A 26,660-nucleotide genomic window follows, 5' to 3' on the forward strand; every position below is an offset into this window, starting at 1 on the left:
GTTTCCTTTGCGTGATGCTTATGGGGCAGGTCCTTTGGATTTTGGCTCACTTTTTGTTTTTTCGTCTGGGACTGCTGTCATTCTCTTTGTACTTGAGTTTTGGCACGGCATTGTTTCTGGCCTTCGGTTTGCTTCCAGGGCTTGCATCTCTCTTTACATTGCTGCTTACTTTTCTCCCGGGTGACATTCTGGCACTCTAGAGGACTGTTAGTCTGTCTCGGATCAAGTATGTTCCCTGGGGGCTGATGATTTATAATGTCAGGACTGTCATTCTAGTTTTATTCTGAATGCTATGCCATGCTGTCTTTGGGCTGACATCTTATTTTCTTGCAGAATGGACATTCTGTCCTTTGTCAGAATTGTTGCCCTCTTTTCTTGGTCCAGAATACACATCCTGCCTTCTAATAGGACAGTTATATTATGTTAGTTCAGAGTACTCAATCTTGCTCTCTGGCAGGACTGTTGTCATTTTATGAGTTTTCAGATTGGTCTTCGGTCACCTGGCAAAACTGTTGCCTTATGTCATCCATTTTGGATGTCTTATCTCCTGGTAGGACTGTGGATATTTTATGTTCAGATTGGGAATCCTTTCCTCTGGCAGATCGGCCATCTGGTCTCTCATAAGGGCTTTAGTTTTCCACCTGTATGTGCAGGCCAGGCAGGATGGTAGTTCTGAGGTCCCTGACCTGAGTATATCCAGCCGCTCAACCTTTGGCTGGTATCTGGAATTCTACCTCCGTGACTGTTTGCCGTATAGCTATTTTTCCTCACTTTGGTCTGAGGGTTACAGCTCTGTGACTCTTCCCTCCCTCCTTCAGGAGGTTTATTTTCTTCTTTGGCTGTGGTCGGATTCAGTTCCCTAGGAGGGCATTTTTTGTGTCTCGGTGACAAGTGGAGGCCCGTGGCGTCTCTGGGCAGGGGGTTTCCTTTATGTTTAGTCTCTCTGGGTCCGGGGAGTGCAGTACCAGGGTTACATTTTCACAAGTTGGACTCTTGCCTGTTCGCCTTCAGGCAGCACCTTATTCGGTGGCTATTCCCCTGGATCTATGTATTTTGCTGGTTGAGAACAGCTACGTCCTGGCGTGGTGTGCGCAGCTCGTTCACAGCATGTTGACCACAGCTGCATCGCTGCAGGTTGATCGCAGTTTCCTCGCTGCGTATTCTTAGCTGCTATGGAACACAGCTCCTTCACAGCATCTGGAGCACAGCTCCTTCGCCGCATGTTGAGTGCAGCTCCATCGCTGCAGGATTAGCGTAGCTCCTTCGTCGCATATTTAGCGCAGCTCCGTTGCCGGAATTTGGGCTTAGCTCCTTTGCGGTATTTCTGCATGTTGTCGCAGGCCAAGCACAACTCCATCGCTGCTTCTGGAACATAGATGCATCGCGGTGGGTTGCGCAAGGGTGCTGCTTGTCGCTTGAGCGCAGCATGTTTAGCACGGAGCTATTGCTGTCTGTTGGGCACACTGGAGATCTACTCCATCTAGGTATACTTAGCGAGATTCCAGCGCTGTAGACTGCGCGAGGGGACTTCATTGTATGGTTAGTGCGGCGCTATCGAAGTATGCTCAGTGCGGCGCCATCTTTGTTGGTTGGGCGTAGCTGTATCATGACTTGGACGCGGTTCCTTCGCTGCTTGTTGCGCGCAGTTTCTTAGCGGCTTTGAAGTTCAGCTTCATCACTGCATGTTGGGCACAGTATCATCACAGTAGTTGTGGCACGGCTCCATTTTTTGTCCGTTGTTGGAGTATCCTTGCTCCATGTGGTATGCTGCACTTTTGCTGCAGGTTGGGCACAGCTCACTTCTTCCTTCAGTTCTGTCATTCTATGTAGGGATCAGTTCCTTCGCTGCATTCTGGGCGCAGTTTTTCAGTTCCAGAGTCGTTTAGCTCCGTCGTTGGGGGTTACGACTGGCAGATTTATATTCTGTCAGGAATTGGGGGTTTTCTTCCTCTTCTTGCCGAGTTTTGCTTTGCCTCAGGCTTTTGATGTTCGAGTTGTTCTGTTTTAGGAGTCCGGTCCTTGTTGGCAAGTTCTGGGGCATTGCTTTCATTTCTTTCATTTTGTCTGGTGTTGGTGAGTCCTCTTGGAGTTGATATCTGATCCGACCTCTGTTTTGGAGGTTGAGACGTGTATGTTTTTCTGGGATCTTGGAAATCCCTCCCTACACTTGGAACTGCTTTGGTACATCCCACTCGTCTGTGGATTGATCTGTGGGACGCTATGGAAGGTAAAATTAGTTTATTATCTGATAATTTTCTTTCCATTAGTCCCAACAGATCAATCCAGAGGCCCGCCCTTTACTGTGGTTTGTTTGCATGTTTTCTCTTCTTTATATAATTTCCCTTGATTTCAGAGGGCATGACTCTCGAGGTTCGGTCTTTTTTGCAGGGACCGCTGAGAGTTCACACTAAGCTATGGAGGATGGAGTACTTTCACAATGGCAATCCCCAATTAGGGGGGTTTCCCTCCCGGGTTGTGGTAGAGGAAGAACCTGCAAGGGTTCTGTGAAGGCAGGAGTGGAAGTTAATACTGGCTTGTTTTTTCTTCTTTAGCTGCTTGGGTATCGACAATACTGAGACTAAGCTAGCTGCACAGGTCTACATATACCAAGAATCTGAAGTTCTCTCTATCGCCCCCTGCTGGTAGGGGGACATAACCCACTCATCTCTGGATTGATCTGTTGGGACTAATGGAAAGAAAATTATCAGGTAATAAACTAATTTTTCCTTCAAAGAAATTAGCATCTCTCTTGCTTTTAAGGCAATCTTTGTCAAGTTGGGGCCATTGCTGCTACAGTGGCTCATTCAAAAATCACTTTGTTGGATGTGATACCTAGAGCAGCTACTAAGTCCTGGCTTTCTACCTTTATTTCACAAAATTGCTTGGACCAGCCAATCATTGAAAATATTGCATTTGGCTGAGCTCTGTTGGTGAGTGTGTCTTTTGAGCATCTTGCATATTTCTTCATCACTTGACTGCTCATTAGTTTGATTATAATCCATTTGTGTGCCTTATCAATCCTACTATCTAGGGAAAGCAGCCCTTAATGTCTGAGAAATGATGTCTGCATAGTCACTTATGATCACCATCACTAAGGAAGATAGGCCCTCAAAGATCCTTAAAGATGGGAAGACCAGGGATCTGTTGAAATAACCCTTTTACTTCATGTGCTCTGGGCACTCAGTCGCCAAGTTATGGGAGCTAAGTGGCTCACTGTCTGCCTCATTCGATGCAAAGATTCTCAGAGTCTGAAGTGACATTTCTTTGTGGATTCTATGACCTCATTAGCTTTTTATGTTCTCTGCCAGGCCCTCTTTGGTTATGTTGTGGCTGCATAACTTGTCAGTTGATACTGCTTCTAAAGCTTGTTTAAGTAAGCTTCCATTCAAATGGAAGCAGTTAGTTGAAGCAAAAAGTACCAAGAGCCTTCAGAGATGGGACACAGTTCTTTATTGGTAAAAATCAATATTCCAAAATGGACCCGACACGGGTCGTGTTTCTGCGCACAGCGCCTGCATCAGGGGTTAAATATGTTCTAGTGTAAAACAAGTACTATATGTGGCAACTAAGGCGGCTCCTTATGAGATCGGAAGACAATCAGTCTGTTATAAAATAGTCTAAATCATAGTCATGACTTTATGATTTCGACTATTTTATAAAACAGACCAATTGTCTTCCAGTCTCATATGGTAAGCAGTCTTTATATAAAACTTTCAATCTGAGAATAAACAAGTGATTGCTTTATTCACATTACTTCCATTTTCCAATGACCTATGCTGAAAAAGTAACGGCTGAAAGTCAAGCTAATATACTTTTGTATAATTTTAATCATTGCTCCCAATTGACTTTAGTATACAAAAAAAAATATTTAAAGACCTTCCTTTGGAGCCTTGTCTAGTGCATCTAGACAAATTCAATATCAGTATGTAGTACAGCATGATATCCAGTGTTTTTCTTACAAATATCAGAGTAGTTGAGACCAGGTTTAAATAGAGATCATCTTTTGGGACTTAGCCCAAAGGGGAAAGGAGGTCACCAAAAATATAGCTCTAATACAACTTTTTGATATTACTGACATTTTTCAAAGCATATATGAGAAGCTTCTCATGTCTGTGTTAAAAGGATCATATATTTTCAAGAACCAATAAAATTTATCAGCTCAATTAAGTCAAAACAGATGAACAAAAGGCCTTCATAAAATAGTATGCCATTCTGTTTCAGCATTTATACCATGACGGTCTCTGGTGTTTTTAACTAAAATATCCATTGCTGTCCAAATATAGCATCTACTATATTTCCACCAGTATGCCAGATCATCAAAGGTACAGTTTAATGATTAACAATGAGCTACCATAGGAGCTTCCATATGACCATTTATGGATTTGCTTTGCTGGTTACCATTCTAAAATGTTGTATGAATCTCATTTGAATTGATGAATTGCAGTGTATAGTGTTTAAGAATGTTGACCTACACCCAAATTTTTAAAACATTGGTCATGCACAGAGAACGCGTAATGCGAATACCAAGTAAATCAAATTGATTCTTGTCCTTTAGTATTTTGAGCATGGTGATTTATGATTTCTTTTTGCATTTTTATTTCCATATTGAAAATCTTTTTTGTTAGTATTTTTCACGATTACTCTTGGTTTCTAAAGGAAAACGGTCTTATTCTGTATGTGCCTTCTAATAAACTTGTGTGCTCTATCCATGTAGGGCATATTGGCAGGGAGTAACCATAGGTCTGTGATTGGAATATGTTTTGTTATCCCTGTGTATGTGTAGACATGTATGTTCTTACTTGAAAACAGGTTCCATTACTACTGCTTGGATTTTCTTGATATTAACAAAAACTATTTTAAATGTTAGATTATGACTAACTTGTTTTGGTAACACATTTATTTTAGGTGAAACAATGATATCACCTCAAAAGCGGAAAAGTCAGGAATTTGATATATTATCTCAACCTCCTACGAAAAGAAAGAGAGTTTCCTTTGGTGGGCATCTTAGTCCAGAGCTATTTGATAAAAGATTGCCTCCAAATTCGCCCCTCAAAAAAGGTGCCATTCCATCAAGACTGAGCTTGTCATTCAGTAGCTCCTCCCCTCTTGCAACTAGAAGAAAAAGCCATGGACGCAGATATTCAGTAATCCAGGTAAATCTAAGTGTGTTAAAACTAGTATTAGGTAAAATGCAAGATTTTTACCCATTTGAAATGTAGGTGGTAGGGATTCATACAACTGTACTTTTTAGAATACTTTTCATGTATTTTGTACCACATATGCTGTCTTGAGAGTACCTTATTTAAGAAGAAAAACAGACAGCAATGTAGCTTAGGAAACAAAATTATTAGGAAGTGAACATGTAAAAAGTCTAAAGAAATAGGATAATTTTGAAAAACCTATCCTCCCCCCCCCCCCCCAACCCCCACCCCTTTACAAATCCATGCTAGCGTCTGCCTGTATGGTAATGCCTACACGTCCTATTCAAAGTGAATGGGCTGAGTCAGCAGTGCTGCGCTGCTTTGTAAAATAGGGGTTGAGTTTTTGATGTATTGTGTTTAGGAAATTCTTTCCACTTGTTTTAAGATGCTCTTCCATATCATCATGCTGATCAATCCATAGACTGGTGGGTTGTGTCCATCTACCAGCAGGTGGAGATAGAGAGCAATCCTTTTGCCTCCCTATATGTGGTCATGTGCTGCCGGAAACTCCTCAGTATGTTCTCTATCTCAGCAGGTGGTGGTCACACACAGCAGCAGCTCTGGCTAGGTCTCCAAGCCTAATCTTTAGGTTTTGTTGAGTACCTGGGGTTGAGGGCTCTTCTTGAGCAAGTGCAAACCTGGTGGCGCCAGGTCCCTCCTTTTCTCCCCCCTCCCGCTGGCTCCGTTAAAAAAAAAAAAAAAAAAATTTTGGACGTCCTTAAGGGCGTTTATTTCGTCGTTTATTTAAATGTTTATTGCAGCTACTCACTGGGACACCAGGTCGTTACAGCTCGGAGCGAGAAGCAGGTAATTTTTACCTTTTTATAGCGGGCAGGGGGTTCCCCGATTGATCTCCACGTGGCCTATGGCGTCGGAGGGCGAGGGCGCGAAGAATCGCTCCCCGGACCGCGTGTGCGCTTCTAGCGGGGGATGCGGGGGTTTTAAAGTCTGATTCGCCCTTGTTGGGTGTCAGTTTGGAGGCCGGTCAGTGTCCCGGGTCTTCCTCCGGCGCGGCGGTTTTTCCCGCCATAAACGCCCATCCCCCGCTGCTCGCCTCCGCCATCTTGGCCGGCCACTCTGCTTGGACGGCTTCTTCTTGGGCCGCCCTTGAGCTGGGAGACGTTCATGCCATGGCCGCCCTTGATTTGGGCGACGGCAAAAAAGCGGCTAAAGTTAAGTGCCGTTCTTCCCGCGCGGCTCCTTCGCGGAGTGTCACGCTGGACGCCATCTTGGATGCGCAGCATGTTGCTCCCCCGCTCTTGCGAGCGCCGGTTGAGGGTGCGTCTAGGGCTGTGGCCCAGTCTGCTGAAATACACAGTCTGGGGGGTTTCTCCCCCGAGTTTATTTTGCTGCTGCATCAGGCCTTCCTTATGCAAAACGCTGCCCCTTCTCCCTTGTCCGATAACGGGGTTGAGGCCCCCGGAAGTAAACGCCCTCGGGTGGATTCCCAGGCCTTAGAGGACGCGGTTTCCTCTGATGTAGATGAGGGCAGCGTATCTGAGTTCTCCCAACGGTCCTTTGGGGATTCCTTGGAGGAGACAGATTCCCGCTCGGATGGAGCGGATGACCCCTCTGCAGCGCGGATCTTTCGCTCAGAGGATTTGCCCAACCTGTTACTGCAGGCCATGAGCATTTTGAAGATTTCCTCGCCAGAGGACGTCTCTCCCTCAGCCCCTGTTGGCTCTGCCATTATGCTGGGGACGAAGCGCCCGCCTAGAACCTTCCACGTGCATGATGCCATGCACACCTTAATTTCGGCTCAATGGGATATCCCGGAAGCGAGCCTCAAAGTGGCTAGGGCTATGTCCCGCCTCTATCCTTTGCCTGAAAGTGAACGTGAGGCCTTTATTTGGCCTACCGTGGATTCTTTAATCACTGCGGTGACTAAGAAAACGGCGTTGCCGGTGGAAAGGTGGCACGGCTCTAAGGACGCCCAAGACAGAAGATTGGAAGCGGCTTTAAGGTCGTCCTTCGAGGCGGCTGCCTTAAGTTTGCAGGCTTCAGTTGCGGCTCCTATGTGGCCAGGGCGTGCCTGACGATGGTGCAGCGGGCTTCCCCCTCGGATCCTTCCTTGAGAGCTGACTGGGCCGGCCCTGGAATCGGCTTGGCTTATTTGGCAGACTTACTGTATGATGTCTTGAGAGCCTCGGCTAAAGGTATGGCTCAGACAGTCCTCTGCGCGGCGCTGGCTTTGGCTGAAACATTGGTCTGCGGACCACGCCTCTAAGTCCCGCCTGGCTAAGTTGCCTTTTAAAGGCAAAGCTGCTCTTTGGGGTCCGAGCTGGACAAAATCGTGACCGATCTCGGCACGTCTAAGGGCAAGAGGTTACCAGAGGTCAGGGCTCGGGTCAGTGCTCGCCCCGGTATCTCCAGAGGACGGTTTCAGGAAGCCCGTCGGTACCACCCGGGCAAGTCGGGCTCCTCTGCCCCCTCTTCCTTCAAAAGGAACTTCTCCCCCAAGCAGCATTCCTTTCGCAGAGACCGCCGTCCCGGAGGTACGCCCTCCGGTCCTCCCCCAGGGTCTCGTACCCAATGACGGGGCCCTGGTCCATGGCCCAGTGCAGATTGGAGGACGCCTGTCCTCGTTTCTGGGCGAGTGGACCAGGGTAACTTCAGACGCTTGGGTTCTGGAAGTCATCAGAGACGGCTACAAGTTAGAGTTCTGCCGACCCTTAAGAGACGGGTTTGTACTCTCTCCCTGCAAGTCTCCGGTCAAAGCTGTGGCAGTGCAGCAGACCTTGGACAACCTGATACGCCTGGGTGCGGTTGTTCCGGTGCCAGAAAATCAGATTGGCAAGGGACGTTACTCCATTTACTTTGTGGTACCAAAGAAAGGAGGTTCTGTCCGGCCTATCCTTGACCTCAAAGGGGTCAATCGGGCCTTGAAAGTGCGGCACTTTCGCATGGAGACTCTCCGCTCTGTTATAGCGGCAGTGAAGGCAGGGGAGTTCTTGGCTTCCTTGGACATCAAGGAAGCGTACCTGCATATTCCCATCTGGCCTCCTCATCAACGCTTTCTGCGTTTTGCAGTCCTGGGCCGACACTTCCAGTTCAGAGCCCTCCCTTTCAGGTTGGCTACTGCTCCGCGGAACTTCTCCAAAGTAATGGTGGTCATCGCGGCCTTCCTGCGAAAGGAAGGAGTACAAGTCCATCCTTATCTGGACGACTGGTCGATCCGAGCCCCCTCTTATGCAGAGTGCGGCAAAGCTGTGGACCGGGTGGTTGCTCTTTTGAGCTCCCTGGGGTGGATCATCAACTGGGAGAAGAGCCAGCTGCGCCCGACTCAGTCCCTGGAGTATCTGGGAGTTCGATTCGACACCCAAGTGGGCAGAGTGTTCCTGCCAGACAATCGGATTGTCAAACTTCAGGCTCAGGTGGACCAGTTCCTAGTAGCCTCTCCTCTTCGGGCTTGGGACTATGTGCAGCTGTTGGGCTCTATGACGGCCACGATGGAAGTTGTGCCCTGGGCCAGGGCTCATATGAGACCACTACAACACTCTCTGCTGCAGCGCTGGACTCCGATGTCGGAGGATTATGCTGTGCGCCTTCCCTTGGACCCAGCAGTGCGCAAGGCGCTGAGCTGGTGGCTGAAGACAGACAAGTTGTCTGCAGGGATGCCTCTTGTGACCCCGGAGTGGATTGTCGTCACGACGGATGCCTCTTTGACGGGCTGGGGAGCCCACTGCATGGGAAGGACAGCGCAGGGGCTCTGGTCTCCTGCAGAGGCAAAGTGGTCTATCAACCTCCTGGAACTCAGAGCCATTCGGTTGGTGCTTTTGGAGTTCATCCCGGTACTGGCGTTGAAGCCAGTACGGGTCCTGTCGGACAATGCCACGGCTGTGGCCTATGTCAACCGCCAGGGAGGTACCAAGAGCGCCCCTCTAGCCAAGGAGGCCATGAATCTATGCCAGTGGGGCGGAAGCGAACCTGGAACAGCTGTCAGCGGCCCACATTGCCGGAGTCATGAATGTCAAGGCGGACTTTCTCAGTCGCCATACCTTGGATCCCGGAGAGTGGCAGCTATCTGCTCAGGCGTTCTTGGACATCACGAAGCGCTGGGGCCAGCCGAGCCTAGATCTGATGGCGTCATCGGCCAATTGCCAAGTGCCACGCTTTTTCAGCAGAGGACGGGACCCTCGATCCCTGGGAGTAGATGCTCTTCTCCAACAGTGGCCGACACAGGAGCTTCTCTATGTGTTCCCGCCCTGGCCCATGTTGGGCAGGGTGCTAGACCGGGTGGCAAAGCATCCGGGCCGGATAATCCTGGTGGGTCCGGACTGGCCCAGACGTCCCTGGTATGCGGACTTGATCAGGCTCTCAGACGACGATCCTCTGCAGCTGCCAATGGAGCAGGGCCTGTTACATCAGGGTCCCGTGGTGATGGAGGATCCCTCCCCCTTTGGTCTTAAGGCCTGGCTATTGAGCGGCAGCGTCTGAGAAAGAAGGGCTTCTCAGACAAGGTCATCGCCACTATGCTGAGAGCGAGGAAGCGCTCTACTTATACTGCTTACGCCAGGGTTTGGTGTACCTCTGCAGCGTGGTGTGAAGCAGGCTCACTTTCTCCCTTCACTGCTCCAATTTCTTCAGTGTTGGCGTTCCTGCAAGAAGGTCTGGAGAAAGGCCTGTCGCTCAGTTTCCTTAAAGTCCAGGTAGTGGCTCTGGCTTGCTTCAGGGGCCGCCTGAAGGGTGCTTCGCAGCCAGATGTGGTGCGCTTTCTCAAGGGAGTTAATCACCTGCGCTCTCCTCTGCACTCAGTGGTGCCTGCGTGGAATCTCAACCTGGTGCTAAGAGCCTTGCAGAAGCCGCCTTTTGAACCCTTGTCAAGGGCATCTCTGAAAGACCTGACGTTGAAAGCAGTCTTTTTGGTGGCTATCACTTCAGCCAGAAGAGTTTCCGAGCTCCAGGCACTCTCATGTCGAGAGCCCTTTCTGCAGTTCACGGAGGCAGGAGTGTCTATTCGCACAGTGCCTTCCTTCCTGCCCAAGATTGTTTCTCGCTTCCATGTGAATCAGCAGCTCTGTCTCCCTTCCTTTCGTAGGGAGGACTACCCAGAGGAATACTCTGCTCTCAAATATCTGGATGTGAGACGAGTCATCATCAGATACTTGGAAGTGACCAATGATTTCCGGAAATCGGATCATCTGTTTGTCCTATTTGCAGGTCCTCGTAAGGGTCTGCAGGCTGCTAAGCCTACAGTGGCAAGATGGTCAAGGAAGCCATTGCAGCGGCTTATGTGGCCGCGGGGAAGGTGCCGCCTATCCAGCTGAAGGCTCACTCCACTAGAGCTCAGGCGGCCTCGATGGCAGAGGCCGGGTCCGTCTCCTTGGAAGAGATTTGCAAGGCGGCAACTTGGGCATCGGCCCATACCTTCTCCAGGCATTACCGCTTGACTGTGGCTGCTCGGGCGGAGGCCCGGTTTGGAGCTTCAGTGTTGCGGTCAGGGATTTTTATGTCCCGCCCTGGGTGAGTACTGCTTCGGTGCATCCCACCAGTCTATGGATTGATCAGCATGATGATATGGAAGGTAAAATTATGTATCATACCTGATAATTTTCTTTCCATTAATCATAGCTGATCAATCCATAGTCCCTCCCAGATATCTGTATTGTTTATATTCTGGTTGCATTTCAGGTTCAAGTTTAGTCTTCAGTTCCTGTTCAGGAGGACTTCGTGTTCAAGTTTTTCAATGGATTCTTCAAGAGTTGAGACGAATTTGTGTTACAGTGAGCTGCTGCATTCCTCTCCCTCCGTTTTATGGGGCTGGATTGAGACTTAAATTCTGCCGGCGCCTCACTCCCGCTTCGTGCGGCAGTAGGGCAGCTTTGTACCCCTCCCGCTTCGGCGGTGTTAGGGTCAGTCAGCTCCTCCCGCGGTTGCAGGATAAGCCAGATCCCCCCCGCATCGGCGGGGTGGTGTCCCTCCCCTGCTCCGCGGGGATGAGCTGGACGGATTCCCCTCCCCCATTTGTGTGGGGATGAGCTGGGTTAATTCCCCTCCCCCGTTTCGGCGGTGGTGAGCTGGGCAGAGTGTCCCTTTGTGGGTGTAATTCTCTAAGTGCTGAGTCCTGCAGATGGAGCTTGGATATCGACATACTGAGGAGTTTCCGGCAGCACATGACCACATATAGGGAGGCAAAAGGATTGCTCTCTATCTCCACCTGCTGGTAGATGGACACAACCCACCAGTCTATGGATTGATCAGCTATGATTAATGGAAAGAAAATTATCAGGTATGATACATAATTTTACCTTCCTTCCTTGCCTGCAGTTCTGCGGCTGAAACCCAGAGACTGAGAGAGCCGACAGGAATTTTTTTAAATGTACCATTAAATTCTTCTGGGTGAGGACAGGTTAAGTTTTTGCGGGGATGGGTAAGATTCCCTAGTGGGGACGGGCAGGGATGGGTTAGATTCCCCATGGGGACGGACGGGGATGGGTTAAATTCCCTACGGGGACGAATGGGATGGGTTGGATTCCCGCGGGGACGGGTTGGATTTCTGGCCCTTTGCAACTCTCTTCTGTTGACCCTGTATGAACATCTGTCTGACACTTAACTGGAAGTTTTTGGTCTTGGTGCTAAGCTATATGTGTAGCCGTATGTGTATATGCGGTATAAAAAGTCTTAAACATAAACCTATCAAATTACTTTCCTAACCCCAGTGTTAATGCCTAGTAGCAGCCTTGTTGGTGCAGAGTAGACGGATCCTGAAACTAAATTGTTCTGGTCTGCCATAGACCTGGATTTAGGGGAGAGGGAGGGGCGGGGAAGGAATTCACAGAAGTATTAAGCAAAAGCTAGAATGGTGTGGCACAGCAAGAATAAAGTGAAATGTCCTTGAGTAGCCCGGTTATAGTCCAGACCTGAATGTATTAGAGAGACCGTGGAAAGACTTGAATACTGCAGTCCACAGGTTAGCCAACCTGAAAAAGGTTTGACTATTTTGCCAAGAAGAGTGGGCAAAATTTGCACCTTCATGCTTGTACAGTTGATACACTTAATGCGTCCTGGCTACTGTTGCTGCAGAAGGGGTCCTACAAAGTAGGGTATGGTCAAGGGCTGTGTTGATGTACATAATCAGGACTGTTTTTTGTTCTTAATTATTTTTTGAACATTTATGGAGTTACTAGTAAAAAAGGCCCGTTTCAGTTTTAAGGAAACGGGCGCTAGCAAGGTTTTCCTCGTAGTGTGTATGTTTGAGAGTGTGTGTGTGTGAGAGTGACTGTGTGTGTGTATGTGGTCAGAGAGAGAGAGTGAGATTGGGTGCGATTGTGTCTGTGAGAGAGTGTGTGTGTGTCAGAATGACAGTGTGTGCGAGTGCATTTGTGAGACGCAGCAAGACCGAGAGTTTGCTGACCCCTTTTCCCTCCCCCCCTTCAACCCCTGTCTGAGTTCCTGAAAACCTCTCCTTCACATGTGAGTTCCAGGACCTCCCGCCACTTCTTCCCATTCCCCCTCTCCCCTTCCCATTCTGCCTTCCCCCCTCTCTGAGTTCCAGGACCCCCTTCCAGTTCCAGGACCTGCCCCTACTAGTTGATTTCCAGGAATCCCCTCCCCTCTGTAGTTTCAGGACCCCCCTCCCCACCTCCTGCACGTTTTTACCTCCCGCACGCTTCACACAGCCTCTTCTTTCGCTTCTGTTTCAGCTGTTCCTGTAGGACCACATGAACAGCCGAAACAGAAACGAAAGGAGGACCCCCTTCCCTCCCCCCCCTATGTCGTTCAGGACCCCCCCCCCCCCTTCCCTCCCCTGTCATTTCAGGACCCCCCCCCCCCCCCCCCCCCCCCCCATCTCCTGCACGTTTTTACCTCCTGCAGTGTAGGGACGTCGCTTCACACAGCCTCTTCTTTCTCTTCTGTTTCAGCTGTTCGTGTGGTTCCGCCCTCAAGGGCGGGACCACACGAACAGCAGAAACAGAATCGATAGAAGAGGCTGTGTGATGCGGATGACGTCACTGATCTACTGCCAGAATCAGACCACAGAGCCACGGTCCCAGGCAGAGACCGAACGTTGGAGGTGAGAATTATTATATAGGATTCTTTCATATTGAAAATGTAGTGCGTGTGTGTTGTATAGATCAGTGAGACAAAGACCTTCTTTATTAATTTTTATTTGTACTTTTTAGGCAGTAGAGTATGACAATAGGCACAGATATGAAGCCTTTGAGGCATTAGTGGTGCTGTGTTTTTTCTGTTAAGTTTAAATCCGAAATTTAAGCTGTTGTTTGCTTTTTGTTTAGTATATGTATCAGTTTTTAATGTAATACAGTAATCTTTATTATGTTTTTGTTTGCATTAGGAATATTCCAAGCAGTACCACGTACAAAGCCCCAAAAGTCACCTTTTCCAGACAATGACAACTTCATCAGGCGGGTCTGCAACAAAGAAGTCTTCTACAGCTTCATCAGTAGTAAATCTAGCTGAGTTGTCCTCTACTGAAACAGTAACAACTATCAAGTCCCTGGGCAGGTTGTCCGCTGGTAGAGCTTCAGTGAACAAATCATTCACCAGCATTCACGATAATGCCACAGTCAGATCTTCCAAGAGAACACCATCCAGCAGGTCCCCAGCTAATACTTTAGTTGAAATCTCTTCAACCCCACCACTAGCCAGGAAGTTGTCAGTTAGAAATTCTTTGAAAATGTCACCTACTCAGAAATCTTCTCCTGCTTCACTTGGAAGAGCCTCTGCTGATTCACCTGCTAAGGCCCTACGTTCCATTTCATCTAGAAGATCCTCTGTGGCCCTTAGGGCCTCATCTTCATTCAGTCCATCTTCCACTAGGTCATCCAGCTTGCCTCTAGCTAAAAAACTTCATGGCACTTCATTTACTGAACAGACTTTGACTTCATGGTTTTCTCCCCAGTCACCACCTGAAAGTTCCCCTGGCATTTTCCCAACTGTCCAAACTCTATCATTACAGTCTTCTGGATTAAAATCACGAGGAAGGTCCCCAGTCACAAAGTCTTCTAACCATATTCCAGTTGGCCAGAGTCCATGTTCAAGTTCCCCTTTTTTGAAGTCAGCTGGAAGATCCACTGTTTTGTCTCCAACTGACCGGTCTCCATCCCCTCGGTCACCTGGATTGAAATCAGAAGGCAGGTCCACAGCAGCAAGGTCTTCTGGCACTTCACCAGTTGGTCAGACTTCATCCTTAGCGTCCCCTATCTTGCAGTCTGCAAGGAAAACTCGTTCATTTTCAAATTCCCCAGACGAAAGAACACCTGGCACTTCATCAGCTGGCCAGACTTCATCCTTAAGATCCTCTGCATTAAAGTCCCCAGGAAAGTCCCCACCCACCAGGTCCCATAGCACCTCGCCAGCTGGCCGAACTCCATCCACAAGGTCCTTTCTAAGATCTTTTGCATTGAAGTCAATAGGTAGGTCCCACACTGAAAGGTCCCGTAGCATTTCACCAGCTGACCGCACTCTGTCCTCAGGGTTCCGTGAATTGAAGTCACCAGGAAGATCCCCAATTGCAAGGTCTCCTAACATCTTGCAAGATCACCAAACTCCATCCTCAATGGCCCCTGCATTGAAGTCTCCAAGAAGTTCTCCAGTTGCAAAGACCCATAGCACTTCACCAGCTGGCCAGACACCATCCTCAGCGTCCCTTGTATTGAAGTCACCAAGAAGGTCCCCATCTGCAAAGCCCCATAGCGCTTCACCAGCTGGCCGGACACCATCCTCTAGTTCACCTGCATTGAAGTCGCCAGGAAGGCCCCCAGCTGCAAGACCACATAGCACTTCACCAGCTGGCCAGACTCCATCCTCTAGATCACCTGCATTGAAGTTGCCAGGAAGGCCCCCAGCTGCAAGACTGCATAGCACTTCACCAGTTGGCCGTACTCCATCCTCTAGGTCACCTGCATTGAAGTCGCCAGGAAGGCCCCCATCTTCAAGGCCCTATAGCAGTTCGCCAACAGGCCATACTCCATCCTCTAGGTCACCTGCATTGAAGTCGCGAGGAAGGCCCCCAACTGCAAGGCCCCATAGCACTTCGCCAGTTGGCCGGACACCATCCTCTAGGTCACCTGCATTAAAGTCACCAAGAAGATCCCCAGCTGCAAGGCCGCAGAGCACTTCGCCAGCTGACCATACTCCATTCTCTAGGTCACCTGCATTGAAGTCGCCAGGAAAGTCCTCAGCTGCAAGGCCCCGGAGCACTTCACGTGCTGTCCGGGCTCCATCCTCTAGGTCACCTGCATTGAAGTCACCAGAAAAGTCCCCAGCTGCAAGGCCCCAGAGCACTTCACCGGCTGTCCGGGCTTCATCCTCTAGGTTGCCTGCATTGAAGTCGCCAGGAAGGCCCCCAGCTGCAAGGCCTCGTAGCACTTCAGCTGGTCGAACTCCATCCTCTAGGTCGCCTGCATTGAAGTTGCCAGGAAGGCCCCCAGCTGCAAGGCCTCGTAGCACTTCAGCTGGCCGAACTCCATCCTCTAGATCACCTGCATTGAAGTCGCCAGGAAGGCCACCAGCTGCAAGACTGCATAGCACTTCACCAGCTGGCCGTACTCCATCCTCTAGGTCACCTGCATTGACGTCGCCAGGAAGGCCCCCAGCTGCAAGGCCCCATAGCAGTTTGCCAGCTGGCTATATTCCATTCTCTAGGTCACCTGCATTGAAGTCGCCAGGAAGGCCCCCAACTGCAAGACCCCATAGCAGTTCGCCAGCAGGCCATACTCCATCTTCTAGGTCACCTGCATTGAAGTCGCGAGGAAGGCTCCCAACTGCAAGGCCCCATAGCACTTCGCCAGTTGGCCGGACACCATCCTCTAGGTCACCTGCATTGAAGTCACCAAGAAGATCCCCAGATGCAAGGCCACAGAGCACTTCGCCAGCTGGCCATACTCCATCCTCTAGGTCACCTGCATTGAAGTCACCAAGAGGATCCCCAGCTGCAAGGCCCCGGAGCACTTCACCGGTTGTCAGGGCTCCGTCCTCTAGGTCGCCTGCATTGAAGTCGCCAGGAAGGCCCCCAGCTGCAAGGCCTCGTAGCACTTCGCCAACTGTCCGGGCTTCATCCTCTAGGTCACCTGCATTGAAGTCTCCAGGAAGGCCCCGTAGCACTTCACCGACTGTCCAGGCTTCGTCCTCTAGGTCACCAGCATTGAAGTCTCCAGGAAGGCCCCGTAGCACTTCACCGGCTGTCCAGGCTTCGCCCTCTAGGTCACCAGCATTGAAGTCTCCAGGAAGGCCCCGTAGCACTTCACCGGCTGTCCAGGCTTCGTCCTCTAGGTCACCAGCATTGAAGTCACCAGGAAGGCCCCCAGCTGCAAGGCCCCGGAGCACTTCGCTGGCTGCTCGGTCTTCATCCTCTAGGTCGCCTGCATTGACGTCACCAGGAAGGCCCCCAGCTGCAAGACCCCGGAGTACTTCGCTGGCTGTCCGTGCTTTGTCCTCTAGGTCGCCTGCATTGAAGTCGCCAGGAAGGCCCCGGACCCGGAGCACTTCGCTGGCTATCCGGGCTTCATCCTCTAGGTCGCCTGCTTCGAAGTTGCCGGGAAGGCCCCCAGCTGCAAGGTCCCGGAGCACTTCGCTGGTTGTCCGGGCTTCATCCTCTAGGTCGCCTGCATCGAAGTCGCCGGGAAGGCCCCGGAGCACTTCGCTGGCTGACCGTGCTCCATCCTCTAGGTCGCCTGCATTGAAGTCACCAGGAAGGCCCCCAACTGCAAGGCCCCGGACCACTTTGTCAACTGGCCGGGCTCCACCCTCTAGGTCACCTGCATTGAAGTCACCAGGAAGGCCCTTAGTTGCAAGACCCCGGAGCACTTCGCCAGCTGGCCAGACTCCATCCTCTAGGTCACCTGCATTGAAGTCACAAGGAAGGCCCCGGAGCACTTCGCTAGCTTGCCGGCCCCCAGCTGCAAGGCCCCGGAGCACATCAGTTAGCCGGGCTCTACCCTCTAGGTCACCTGCATTGAAGTCACCAGGAAGTCCTCCAGCTGCAAGGTCCCGTAGCACTTCTCTAGCTGGCCGGACTCCATCCTCAGGGTCTCCTGCATTGAAGTTGAGAGGACGGCCCCCAGCTGCAAGGTCCCAGAACACTTCACCAGCTGGCCAGGCTCCATCCTCTATGTCCCCTGCATTGAAGTTGCCAAGAAGGTCTGCAATTGCAAGGTCCCCAGTCACTTTACTTGCTGTTAGGTCAGTGGTTACAACATCTTCAACTACAAGTTCATCATCTAGTTCACCTTCTATTGTAAGGTCTTCCATGGTTACTTCACCTGTTCGTACGAGAGCATCAGCTGGAAAATCTGTCATTTCTTCTGCCACCAGAAGGTCACCTGGGAGACCCCCTATTTCAAGAGCAGTCAATACTTTGCCTGACACTGCAAGGTCAGCAGGTAGACCCTCTTCCTCATGGTCAACCAGTTCTTCTCCAAACACAGAGATGTCCAGCAAGTCTCTTGCCTTGATGTCATCCATTATTGTTTCAGGCAAGCTAACTCTTGATTCTCCAAATGCCAGTTCTTTCCATTCCAGTTCAAATGAAATAACACATTCGAGCAATATTGAGGGTATTCATTCATCTCCTAAGATGCTGGGGTCGTCACCTGGAAAAGTATATTCCAAATTCACTACAGTTACCTCACCAGAAACCCCATATAAGAGAGGACGATTCTCAATTTCTCGCATTAGTACACCACCTGATTCTTCTAAAAATGTTCCAGAACAGATCAGTGCAAAAGGAGACTTTACTTTACTGAAGACACCTGAAGACTGTCTTACTGTTCAATCAGAAAAGTTGTCTGTATCCAGCACACCTAAACAATTGAGGAGGAAAAGCATGAGATCTGCTGCAAAAAAAACGTGTAGAAAAAGCAGAGGAAATGATGCTCTGGATGCTGTTCGTTCCAAAAGAAAAAGTGGTGCTAGTGTAGCAAACTTGCTTGGTATGTTTCATGTACAAGAGTCCATTTTATAAACTATTATCTGATAAGTTTGTGAAATTCATTTATTTCTCCTTATATTTTTCCTTTAGTTACAAAGTCTTGGGCAGATGTAGTAAAACTTGGTGTTGCAAGACCGCAGGTTATGCGTGTGAAAAAAGATGATAGAAGAATAAAACTGAGAAAGAAGAAATTAACAAATTCAAAGGTATGTTGGTCTCTTTTTTTTTTTTTTTTTTTTTTTTTTTCCCCTCCCTTCCTAAACTCTACAATATCTTGCAAAAGTTTTCAACTGAATGCAATTCAAACTGCATTAGTCATTTTTCGCAGGTCTGTGCAACATGCTTTATTCTTCACAGTAATACATTTGTAGAAATATTCAAGAATAAGAATTGGTTACACAGTAAATGATAGATTAAAAACCTGGATGGTCCATCCAGTTTGCCAATCAAGGTGGTCAGAGCTGTGCCCGCCACTGTGTGGGCCCCAGTCACCCATTCTGAAACACTGGTTGACAAGTCTCTACCATGCCAACCATATAAGCAGCCAAACAGGGAGTCTTGGTTATTACTACATATCTTTCTTAAGTTTTGCTGACAGTATTCAACTTACCGGTTAAGATGTCTTTCCCTCTCCCTTGAGCTGCATGGCACCCTCATCTGCAGCATGTGACGACAAAGTGATTACAACACTGAAGTCGCCGAAGCTTCACCTGTGTTTTGCCTTTTGCAGAATGCAGACCATAGCAGTCTATCTGGCTTTGGCCTTAGTTCTCACAACTCCTGCCCGACATAGCAGCTCAACAGCCATGTTGCGTTTCCATTCTCTTTCTATTTAGGCATCCCCCTGTGTCTATACCATGCATTTTTTAATTCATTCACCGTTGTTTGACTCTCAACTCTATTGGAAGGGCATTCCAGGCGTCCACTATCGTCTCTATGAAAAAGTATTTCGTGACGTTACTGTTAAATCTGCTTTCCTGTAACCTCCACTCATGTTCTCTAGTTCTACTGCCCTTACATCTCTGGAAGAGGTTTGTTTGTATATTTAATACCTTTTAAGTACTTAAATGTCTGTATTATATCGCCTCTTTCTCTCCTTTTTTTCTAGTATATACATATTCAAGTCCTCCAGACTCCTCTCATACATCTTATTGCACAACCCTGTTCCATTTTCATTGCATTCCTCTGTACTGCCTCATCTCTTTATGTCCTTGAAGAGAGATGGCCTCTAAAACTGGACACAGTACTCCAAATGGGGCCTCACCAACGACTTATACAGAGGCATTAGCATTTCCTTTCTTCTGGTGGTTACGCCTTTAGGCAACAGCCACCTCTTTGTCACGTTGTTTTGCTGCCTTGAGATCCTCAGACACCATCACCCCAAGGTGTCTCTCCTGATCCGTTGTCAATCTCTCAATCCCTAGCACATACTGATTACCATACAGGTTAGAGGAAGGCTGTAGGAAAAATTCAGTGTTTCTGAATTATTTCTTAGCACACTGGTTCGTCATTGTAATGTCAAAACGGTTACAACCAAAACACTGCCTCAATCAAGCTCTCCCTCCAAAGTTAGTAAGTCAAAGAACTTGATGATGAAGTCACAAACCTAAAGCTACTTTGAAAGAATGATAGAGCTGCTGAGACAGGGGAAAATTGTATCTTTTCAAAAATGGTAGATTATTCCACAAACATTTCTTATATGCTAGATTGACAAGAAGGAAGCCACTGTTGAAGCAAAGACATGTTGTGTCTATATAGTTTTTGGAAACAGTTAAAGGATGCTACACCTACTCTTGAGTTTTGTGGTCTGATAAAACGGTGTGGAACATTTTTGCCTCATAATAAGTTGTGCTTGACACATCACCCTGCTAACGTCATCCAATCAGTAAAACATGGTGGTAGTAGCATTGTAATTGGGATGCTTCGCTTTAGTAGTGTTCAAGAAAGCTCGTGACAACTGGGTAGGTGGTGCAGAGTACAGGCAGATCCTAGTGGATAACCTATTTCTCAGAGGACTAGCAAGCCATTAATTCTCTCAATTGGGTAATGCTGTGCAGCATTGCCCGGTCTGGAGCTTTATGACAAGCTTAACAGAGCTTTGTGGAGCTCAAGACATGCTTCACCTTGCATGCACGGGTGCCTTTCTGCCCGCTGCGAGAGTGCGGTTACCACAGTTTTCTAACGTGGTTAGAAGACTACACTCCTGATTTTGAAGAGCTGTTTTTTTTTTTTTTTTTTTTTTTTGTGCCTTTTTGGGTTTGTGTGCCTGTTTTCAGGTTTCAGTGTGCCTGTTTTCTGGTCCTAGCCCCTTTTCTTCCTGAACTCTTTTATGTTTTTTTTTCCCCCGTTTTAAGTTTCCTTTATTTTTTTGTGTCTTAGGCCACATTTAGGTCTTGACTTCGGCTGGATTTTTGCCTTGCCCCCCCCCCCCCTTTTTTTCAGACAGCGTCGTATCTTTTGATTTGGCTGCATAAGTTTTTCCATCCATATCCACTAAATTTCCCAGTTGCTTCAAGCACTGTACCCAGTACAGTCGGACCATCTCTGGCAAGGTCACCCCATTCTTGGTGTCTTTAGTGTTTAGGGACCGACCATAGCTCTGCTGTGTCCTCTGTGTTCGAATGAAGAAGAGGACTCAGGTGTCCAGAGAGGCTCAGAGCGAGAAGATTTTTGGAGCCAGGTTCAAGTCTTCTGCATCAAGGTCAGCGGCATTGACGTCAGAGACTTCACCGGCAGTAAGAGCATTGGTCCACATGGCTGCTTCGAGACCCATGGACACTGGGAGCAGTAGTACATCGAGTGGGTCTCCACCTGTCTTGATGCCTACTGTCCTGCAGGGCCCCCGGGACTGGCCAGTGTCAGACCCGATCCCAAGGTGATGTGAGAATTCAGAAATCAGATGAGCAACAAGGTCAGCTTTGATAGAAAATTGACAGCTGGTTAAAGAAAATAGAATTTTTTTCTTTTGTAATACACAGTACAGTACACACTTCTTTCCACTGAATTAACCAGTATTTTACCGTTTATCATCTATTTTAAACAGAGTTGGAGCAAAAATACGGGCCAGTATATTTTCTTCCTTCAGCAGATGATAAACATGCCAGAATGGTGCAGCCAAATGAATGCAAGACTCTCAAAACCCCAGTTGAATCCTGGTTTCAGGTCCTAGTTATGGCAGTGGTCTGCTTTGCCCTGGTCATATGTTTTCATGTCAGCTCCCAGAGTAGATATACTGTTCAGAAATGGAGCTTTTCATTTATCTCCTAGGGACCTTATAATCTCTAAGAAAAAGATTGTGGAGCATTGGTAGTCAAAGTTCTTATAATTGTGGGGGGGGGGGGGGGGGGAGGCTGTGGTACTCTGGTGAAATTCTACCTCTCTCTCTCTTCTGCAACCTGTACCCCCACATTCTTGTGTAAGGGCAGGTAGAGGGAGGATGCCAATAAACTTCTAAAAAGAAAATGGCAGATGGCTGAGTAGCACAGTGAGGGTTTCTTGAAGATGAGTAGCTTGGGGGTGGAGATGAAGTGCTGTGCTGCAGCAACAGAACCCTGAGCATAGACTAAAATATCATGAAGAGATCAACATTGCTGCAGTCAGTGCAGCCAGCTTTTTTTGCCCTGTATGTGATGGGTGGTCTCTGACAATGAATTGGGTGGTTGAGCAAGGCTCTCCTGGGGATTTGTAGGTAACCAACTAGTGGTGTCCTCGTCTCTGCCCTCTGGATTTCCAAGCCTGATGTGGATGGCACTTCTGAAGAGGACCCTATTACAATTCACAAGGCAGTCAAGCAAATGATCTTGGTGGAGTAGGAGTCCCAGGATGAGATTTTGAAAGGTTTCATGCTGCTGACAAAGCTGCATATCTTTCCTTTTGTATTTATTTATTTATTTTTATAGTTTGCAAATAAAATCTACATATATGTCAGCCTTTATAGCACATACAGAACAGTTGTGACAGAACACAGTGTTAGATGATAGCCTAAACAGTGACCTAGTAAAACCCCTCCCCTCCCTCTCACCTCTAATCCCTGCCCTCCCAACCCAACAAACTAGTAGTGCACAAAAGAGGTTACTGCAAATGAGTCTGTATCTTTAAGATGGTGCTGTTAACATTACGACTGGCGTCATTTTAGGTATCTTAGTTGCCGTCAGTTTAGATATCAAATGTAGGTGACTCAATTTATGCAAGAGCAGTGCGGCCAGTAAATTGGGCGCTTTCCACGCTAGGACTAGAAGCAAACACCGTGCTGTGACAATCTGCTGGGTGAGTCGCCTCTTGACTCAGAATATTGTGAGAGCCAATATTTAGCAAACATCCAGCAATCGTTTTATTTAAAGGCTGACCCAATATATCTGAAGCTAGCACCATCACCTAGTCCCAGAAGGCCTGTGCCACCGGTCATGCCCACCAGATATGTAAGAAGGTTCCTTGTGCTCCACATCCCTGCCAACATAGATCCATACCCTGTCTGTCTATAAACCTAAGCCAACGGGTGTGTAATGCCATTGATACAACATTTTGTAGCCATTTTCTACCATATGGGCTGCTGTAGATACAATAAAGAGTGCACATGTTTCTCCCACACTTCTGTGTAAAAATCATAGCCCAGTATAGTTTCCCATGTTGTTTTATTGGTAGTTGGCACAGGTATTTGAAGCTTCAAAACCTGGTATTCTCCGAGGACAAGCAGGCTGCTTGTTCTCACGACTGGGGTATCACTCAAAACAACAAACATGGTCAGTTGGGCCTTGCAACGGCGAGGGCATAACAGAAATTGACCTACAAAGAAAAACTAACTGGGAGTGCAGCCTGAACAGAATAAAACCGGGTCCAGGAGGGTGGAGTTGGATTCAAACCCCAAACAGATTCTGCAGCACCGACTACCCGAACTGACTGTCGCGTCGGGTATCCTGCTAAAGGCAGTAATGAGATGTGAATGTGTGGACAGATGACCACATCGCAGCCTTGCAAATCTCTTCAATAGTGGCTGACTTCAAGTGGGCCACTGACGCTGCCATGGCTCTAACACTATGAGCCGTGACATGACCCTCAAGAGCCAGCCCAGCCTGGGCGTAAGTGAAGGAAATGCAATCTGCTAGCCAATTGGAGATGGTGCGTTTCCCGACAGCGACCCCTTTCCTATTGGGGTCAAAAGAAACAATTGGGCGGACTGTCTATGGGGCTGCGTCCGCTCCAGATAGAAGGCCAACGCTCTCTTGCAGTCCAATGTGTGCAACTGACGTTCAGCAGGGCGGGTATGCGGTCTGGGGAAGAATGTTGGCAAGACGTTTGACTGGTTCAGATGGAACTCCGACACCACCTTCGACAGGAACTTAGGGTGAGTGCGGAGGACTACTCTGTTACGATGAAATTTGTATAAGGAGCATGAGCTACCAGGGCTTGAAGCTCACTGACCCTACGAGCTGAAGTAACTGCCTCCAAGAAAATGACCTTCCAGGTCAAGTACTTCAGATGGCATGAATTCAGTGGCTCAAAAGGAGGTTTCATCAGCTGGGTGAGGACGACGTTGAGATCCCATGACACTGTAGGAGGCTTGACAGGGGGCTTTGATAAAAGCAAGCCTCTCATGAATCGAACGACTAAAGGCTCTCCACGGATGGCTTTTCCCTCTACACGATGATGATAAGCACTAAATGCACTAAGGTGATTCCTTACTGAGTTGGTCTTGAGACCTTACTCTAAGTGTAGAAGGTATTCAAGCAGGTTCTTTGCAGGACAAGAACGAGGTTCTAGGGCCTTGCTCTCACACCAAACGACAAACCTCCTCCACTTAAAAAAGTAACTCTCTTTAGTGGAATCCTTCCTAGAAGCAAGCAAGACACGGGAGACACCCTCAGACAGACCCAAAGAAGCGAAATCTACGCCCTCAACATCCAGACCGTGAGAGCCAGAGACTGAAGGTTGGGGTGCAGAAGCGCTCCGTCGTTCTGCGAAATGAGTTGGAAAACACTCCAATCTCCACGGTTCTTCGGAGGACAACTCCAGAAGAAGGGGGGGACCAGATCTGACGGGGCCAAAAGGGCGCGATCAGAATCATGGTGCCGCGGTCTTGCTTGAGCTTCAGTAAGGTCTTCCCCACCAAAGGTATGGGAAGATATGCGTACAGGAGGCCCTTCCCCCAATGGAGGAGAGAGGCATCCGACGCCAGTCTTCCGTGTGCCTGAAGTGTGGAACAGAACTGAGGCAGCTTGTGATTGGTCTAGGAGGCGAAAAGGTCCACTGAGGGGAGTGCCCTACACTCGGAAGATCTTGCGTACCACCCGGGAATGGAGCGACCACTCGTGCGGTTGCATGAGTCTGCTCAACCTGTCGTCCAGACTGTTGTTTACGCCTGCCAGGTACGTGGCTTGGAGAAGCATGCCGTGCTGGCTTGCCCACCGTCACATCCTGAAGGCCTCCAGACACAAAGGGCGAGATCCGGTTCCCCCCTGCTTGTTGATGTAATACATTGCAACTGATTGTCCGAATTTGGATAATCTGGGAGGACAGCTGATCCCTGAAGGCCTTCAGTGCGTTCCAGACTGCTTGGAGCTCCAGGAGATTGATCTGAAGACTGTGTTCCTGGAGCGACCACACCCCTTGGGTGTGGAGCCCATCGACATGAGCTCCCCACCCCAGGAGAGATGCATCTTTCAGCACTTTTTGCGGCTGAGGAATTTGGAACGGGCGTTTCAGGGTCAAATTGGAACGAATCGTCCACCAGCGCAGCGAATTGCGACAACTGGTGGGCAGGTGGATGGCATCTTCCAGATTCCCTGTGGCTTGGCACCACTGGGAAGCTAGGGACCATTGAGCTGATCTCATGTGAAGACGAGCCATGGGAGTCACATGGACTGTAGAGACCATATGGCCCAGGAGTCTCAACATCTGCCGAGCTGTGAGCTGCAGGGACGCTCTGGCCTGGGAGGCGAGGGACAGAAGGTTCTGAGCCCTCGCCTCGGGAAGATAGGCCTGAGCCGTCTGTGAATTCAGCAGAGCCCCTATGAATTCCAGAGATTGGACTGGCTAGAGATGGGACTTCAGGTAATTTATCACAAACCCCAGCAGCACCAGTAGTTGAATAGTGCACTGCATGGACCGAAGAGCTCCCGCCTCTGAGGTGCTCTTCACCAGCCAATCATCGAGATACGGGAACACGTGCTCCCCCAGCTTGCGCAGGTACGCCATAAACACCCGTGGTGCAGAGGTGAGCCCAAAGGGCAGCACACAATACTGAAAGTGACGTGTCCCCAGACGAAATCTCAGATACTGTCTGTGAGCTGGCAGTATCGGGATGGTGAGTATAAGCATCCTTTAAATCCAGGGAACAAAGCCAAATCGTCTTTCTGAATCATGGGGAGAAGGGTGCCCAAGGAAAGCATCCTGAACTTTTCTCACACCAGATACTTACTTGTTCAGGCCTCTCAGGTCTAGGATGAGGCGCATCCCCCCTGTTTTCTTTTCCACAAGGAAGTACCTGGAATAGAATCCCTGCCCTTCCTGCCCGGGTGGCACGGGCTCGACTGCATTGGTGCTGAGAATGGCAGAGAGTTACTTTGCAAGTGGGAGCTGAAGGATTGAGCTCCCGGTGGACAATTTAGTGGGGTGGAGACCAAATTTAGGGTGTATCCACACCGCACTATTTGGAGAACCCACTGGTCGGAGGTTATGAGAGGCCACCTTTGGTGAAAAACTGTCAACCTCCCCCCGACTGGCAGGCCGTCCGGCACGGCTACTTTGATGGCGGCTATGTTCCCATGGATCCAGTCAAAAGCCCGTCCCCTGCTTTTGCTGTGGCGGCGCAGGGGGCTGCTTAGGCGCACGCTATTGACGGGAACGAGCGCGCTGGGACTGTCCCTGTGCCTGAGGAGGCCTTCGGGCCTGTTGGTTGTACCTATGCTTGCTGTAAGCGTAAGGTTAAGCCTGCCTGGTCCGGGAAAAACGTCCACCAAGTGGGGGCAGATGGTGAAGGCGCCCAGTGGGAGAGCTTGTCGAGAGCGGTTTCCTGATGGTGTAGTTGGTCCACCAACTGCTTCACCTTCTCGCCAAAAATGTTATCCCCCCGGCAAGGGACATCCGCCAGACTTTGTTGGGTGCGGTTGTCCAGGTCAGAGGCACACAGCCATGAGAGTCTGCGCATCACTATACCTTGGGCTGCGGCTCTGATTGCCACATCACAGGTGTCACAGATACCCCTGGACAGGAATTTTCTGCATGCCTTCAGCTGCCTGACCACCTCCTGAAAGGGCCTGGACTGCTTCGGGGGAAGCTTGTCAACCAGGTCCGCCAGTTGTCGCACATTGTTCCGCATGTGGATGCTCGTGTAGAGCTGGTATGATTGGATCCTGGTCACGAGCATGATAGAATGCAAGGCCTTCCTCCCAAACGAGTCCAGAGTGCGAGTCTCCCGCCCTGGGGGCGCCGAGGCGGTATCCCTTGAACTCGCCCTTTTGAGAGTAGAGTCCACGGCCGCTGAGTCATGTGGTAGCTGAGGCCGCATCAACTCTGGGTCTGTGTGGACTCTGTATTGGGACTCCGCTTTCTTAGGGATGGTGGGATTAGAT

General features: G+C 49.2%; 1 protein-coding gene across 1 annotated transcript in view; it reads left to right on the forward strand.

Moving 5' to 3' along the window:
- The window catches only part of LOC115471257 (serine/arginine repetitive matrix protein 2-like), a 286,543-nt gene that overhangs the window by 194,105 nt on the left and 65,778 nt on the right, over positions 1–26,660 (forward strand). Inside the window, exons 6-8 of the mRNA XM_030204958.1 lie at positions 4,906–5,153; positions 13,498–18,094; positions 18,184–18,299. Of these exons, the coding sequence (XP_030060818.1) occupies positions 4,906–5,153; positions 13,498–18,094; positions 18,184–18,299 (4,961 nt within the window). The remainder of the gene's footprint in view (positions 1–4,905; positions 5,154–13,497; positions 18,095–18,183; positions 18,300–26,660) is intronic.

The sequence above is a fragment of the Microcaecilia unicolor genome, chromosome 5 (assembly GCF_901765095.1).
Source record: "Microcaecilia unicolor chromosome 5, aMicUni1.1, whole genome shotgun sequence".
NCBI classification, from domain to species: domain Eukaryota; kingdom Metazoa; phylum Chordata; class Amphibia; order Gymnophiona; family Siphonopidae; genus Microcaecilia; species Microcaecilia unicolor.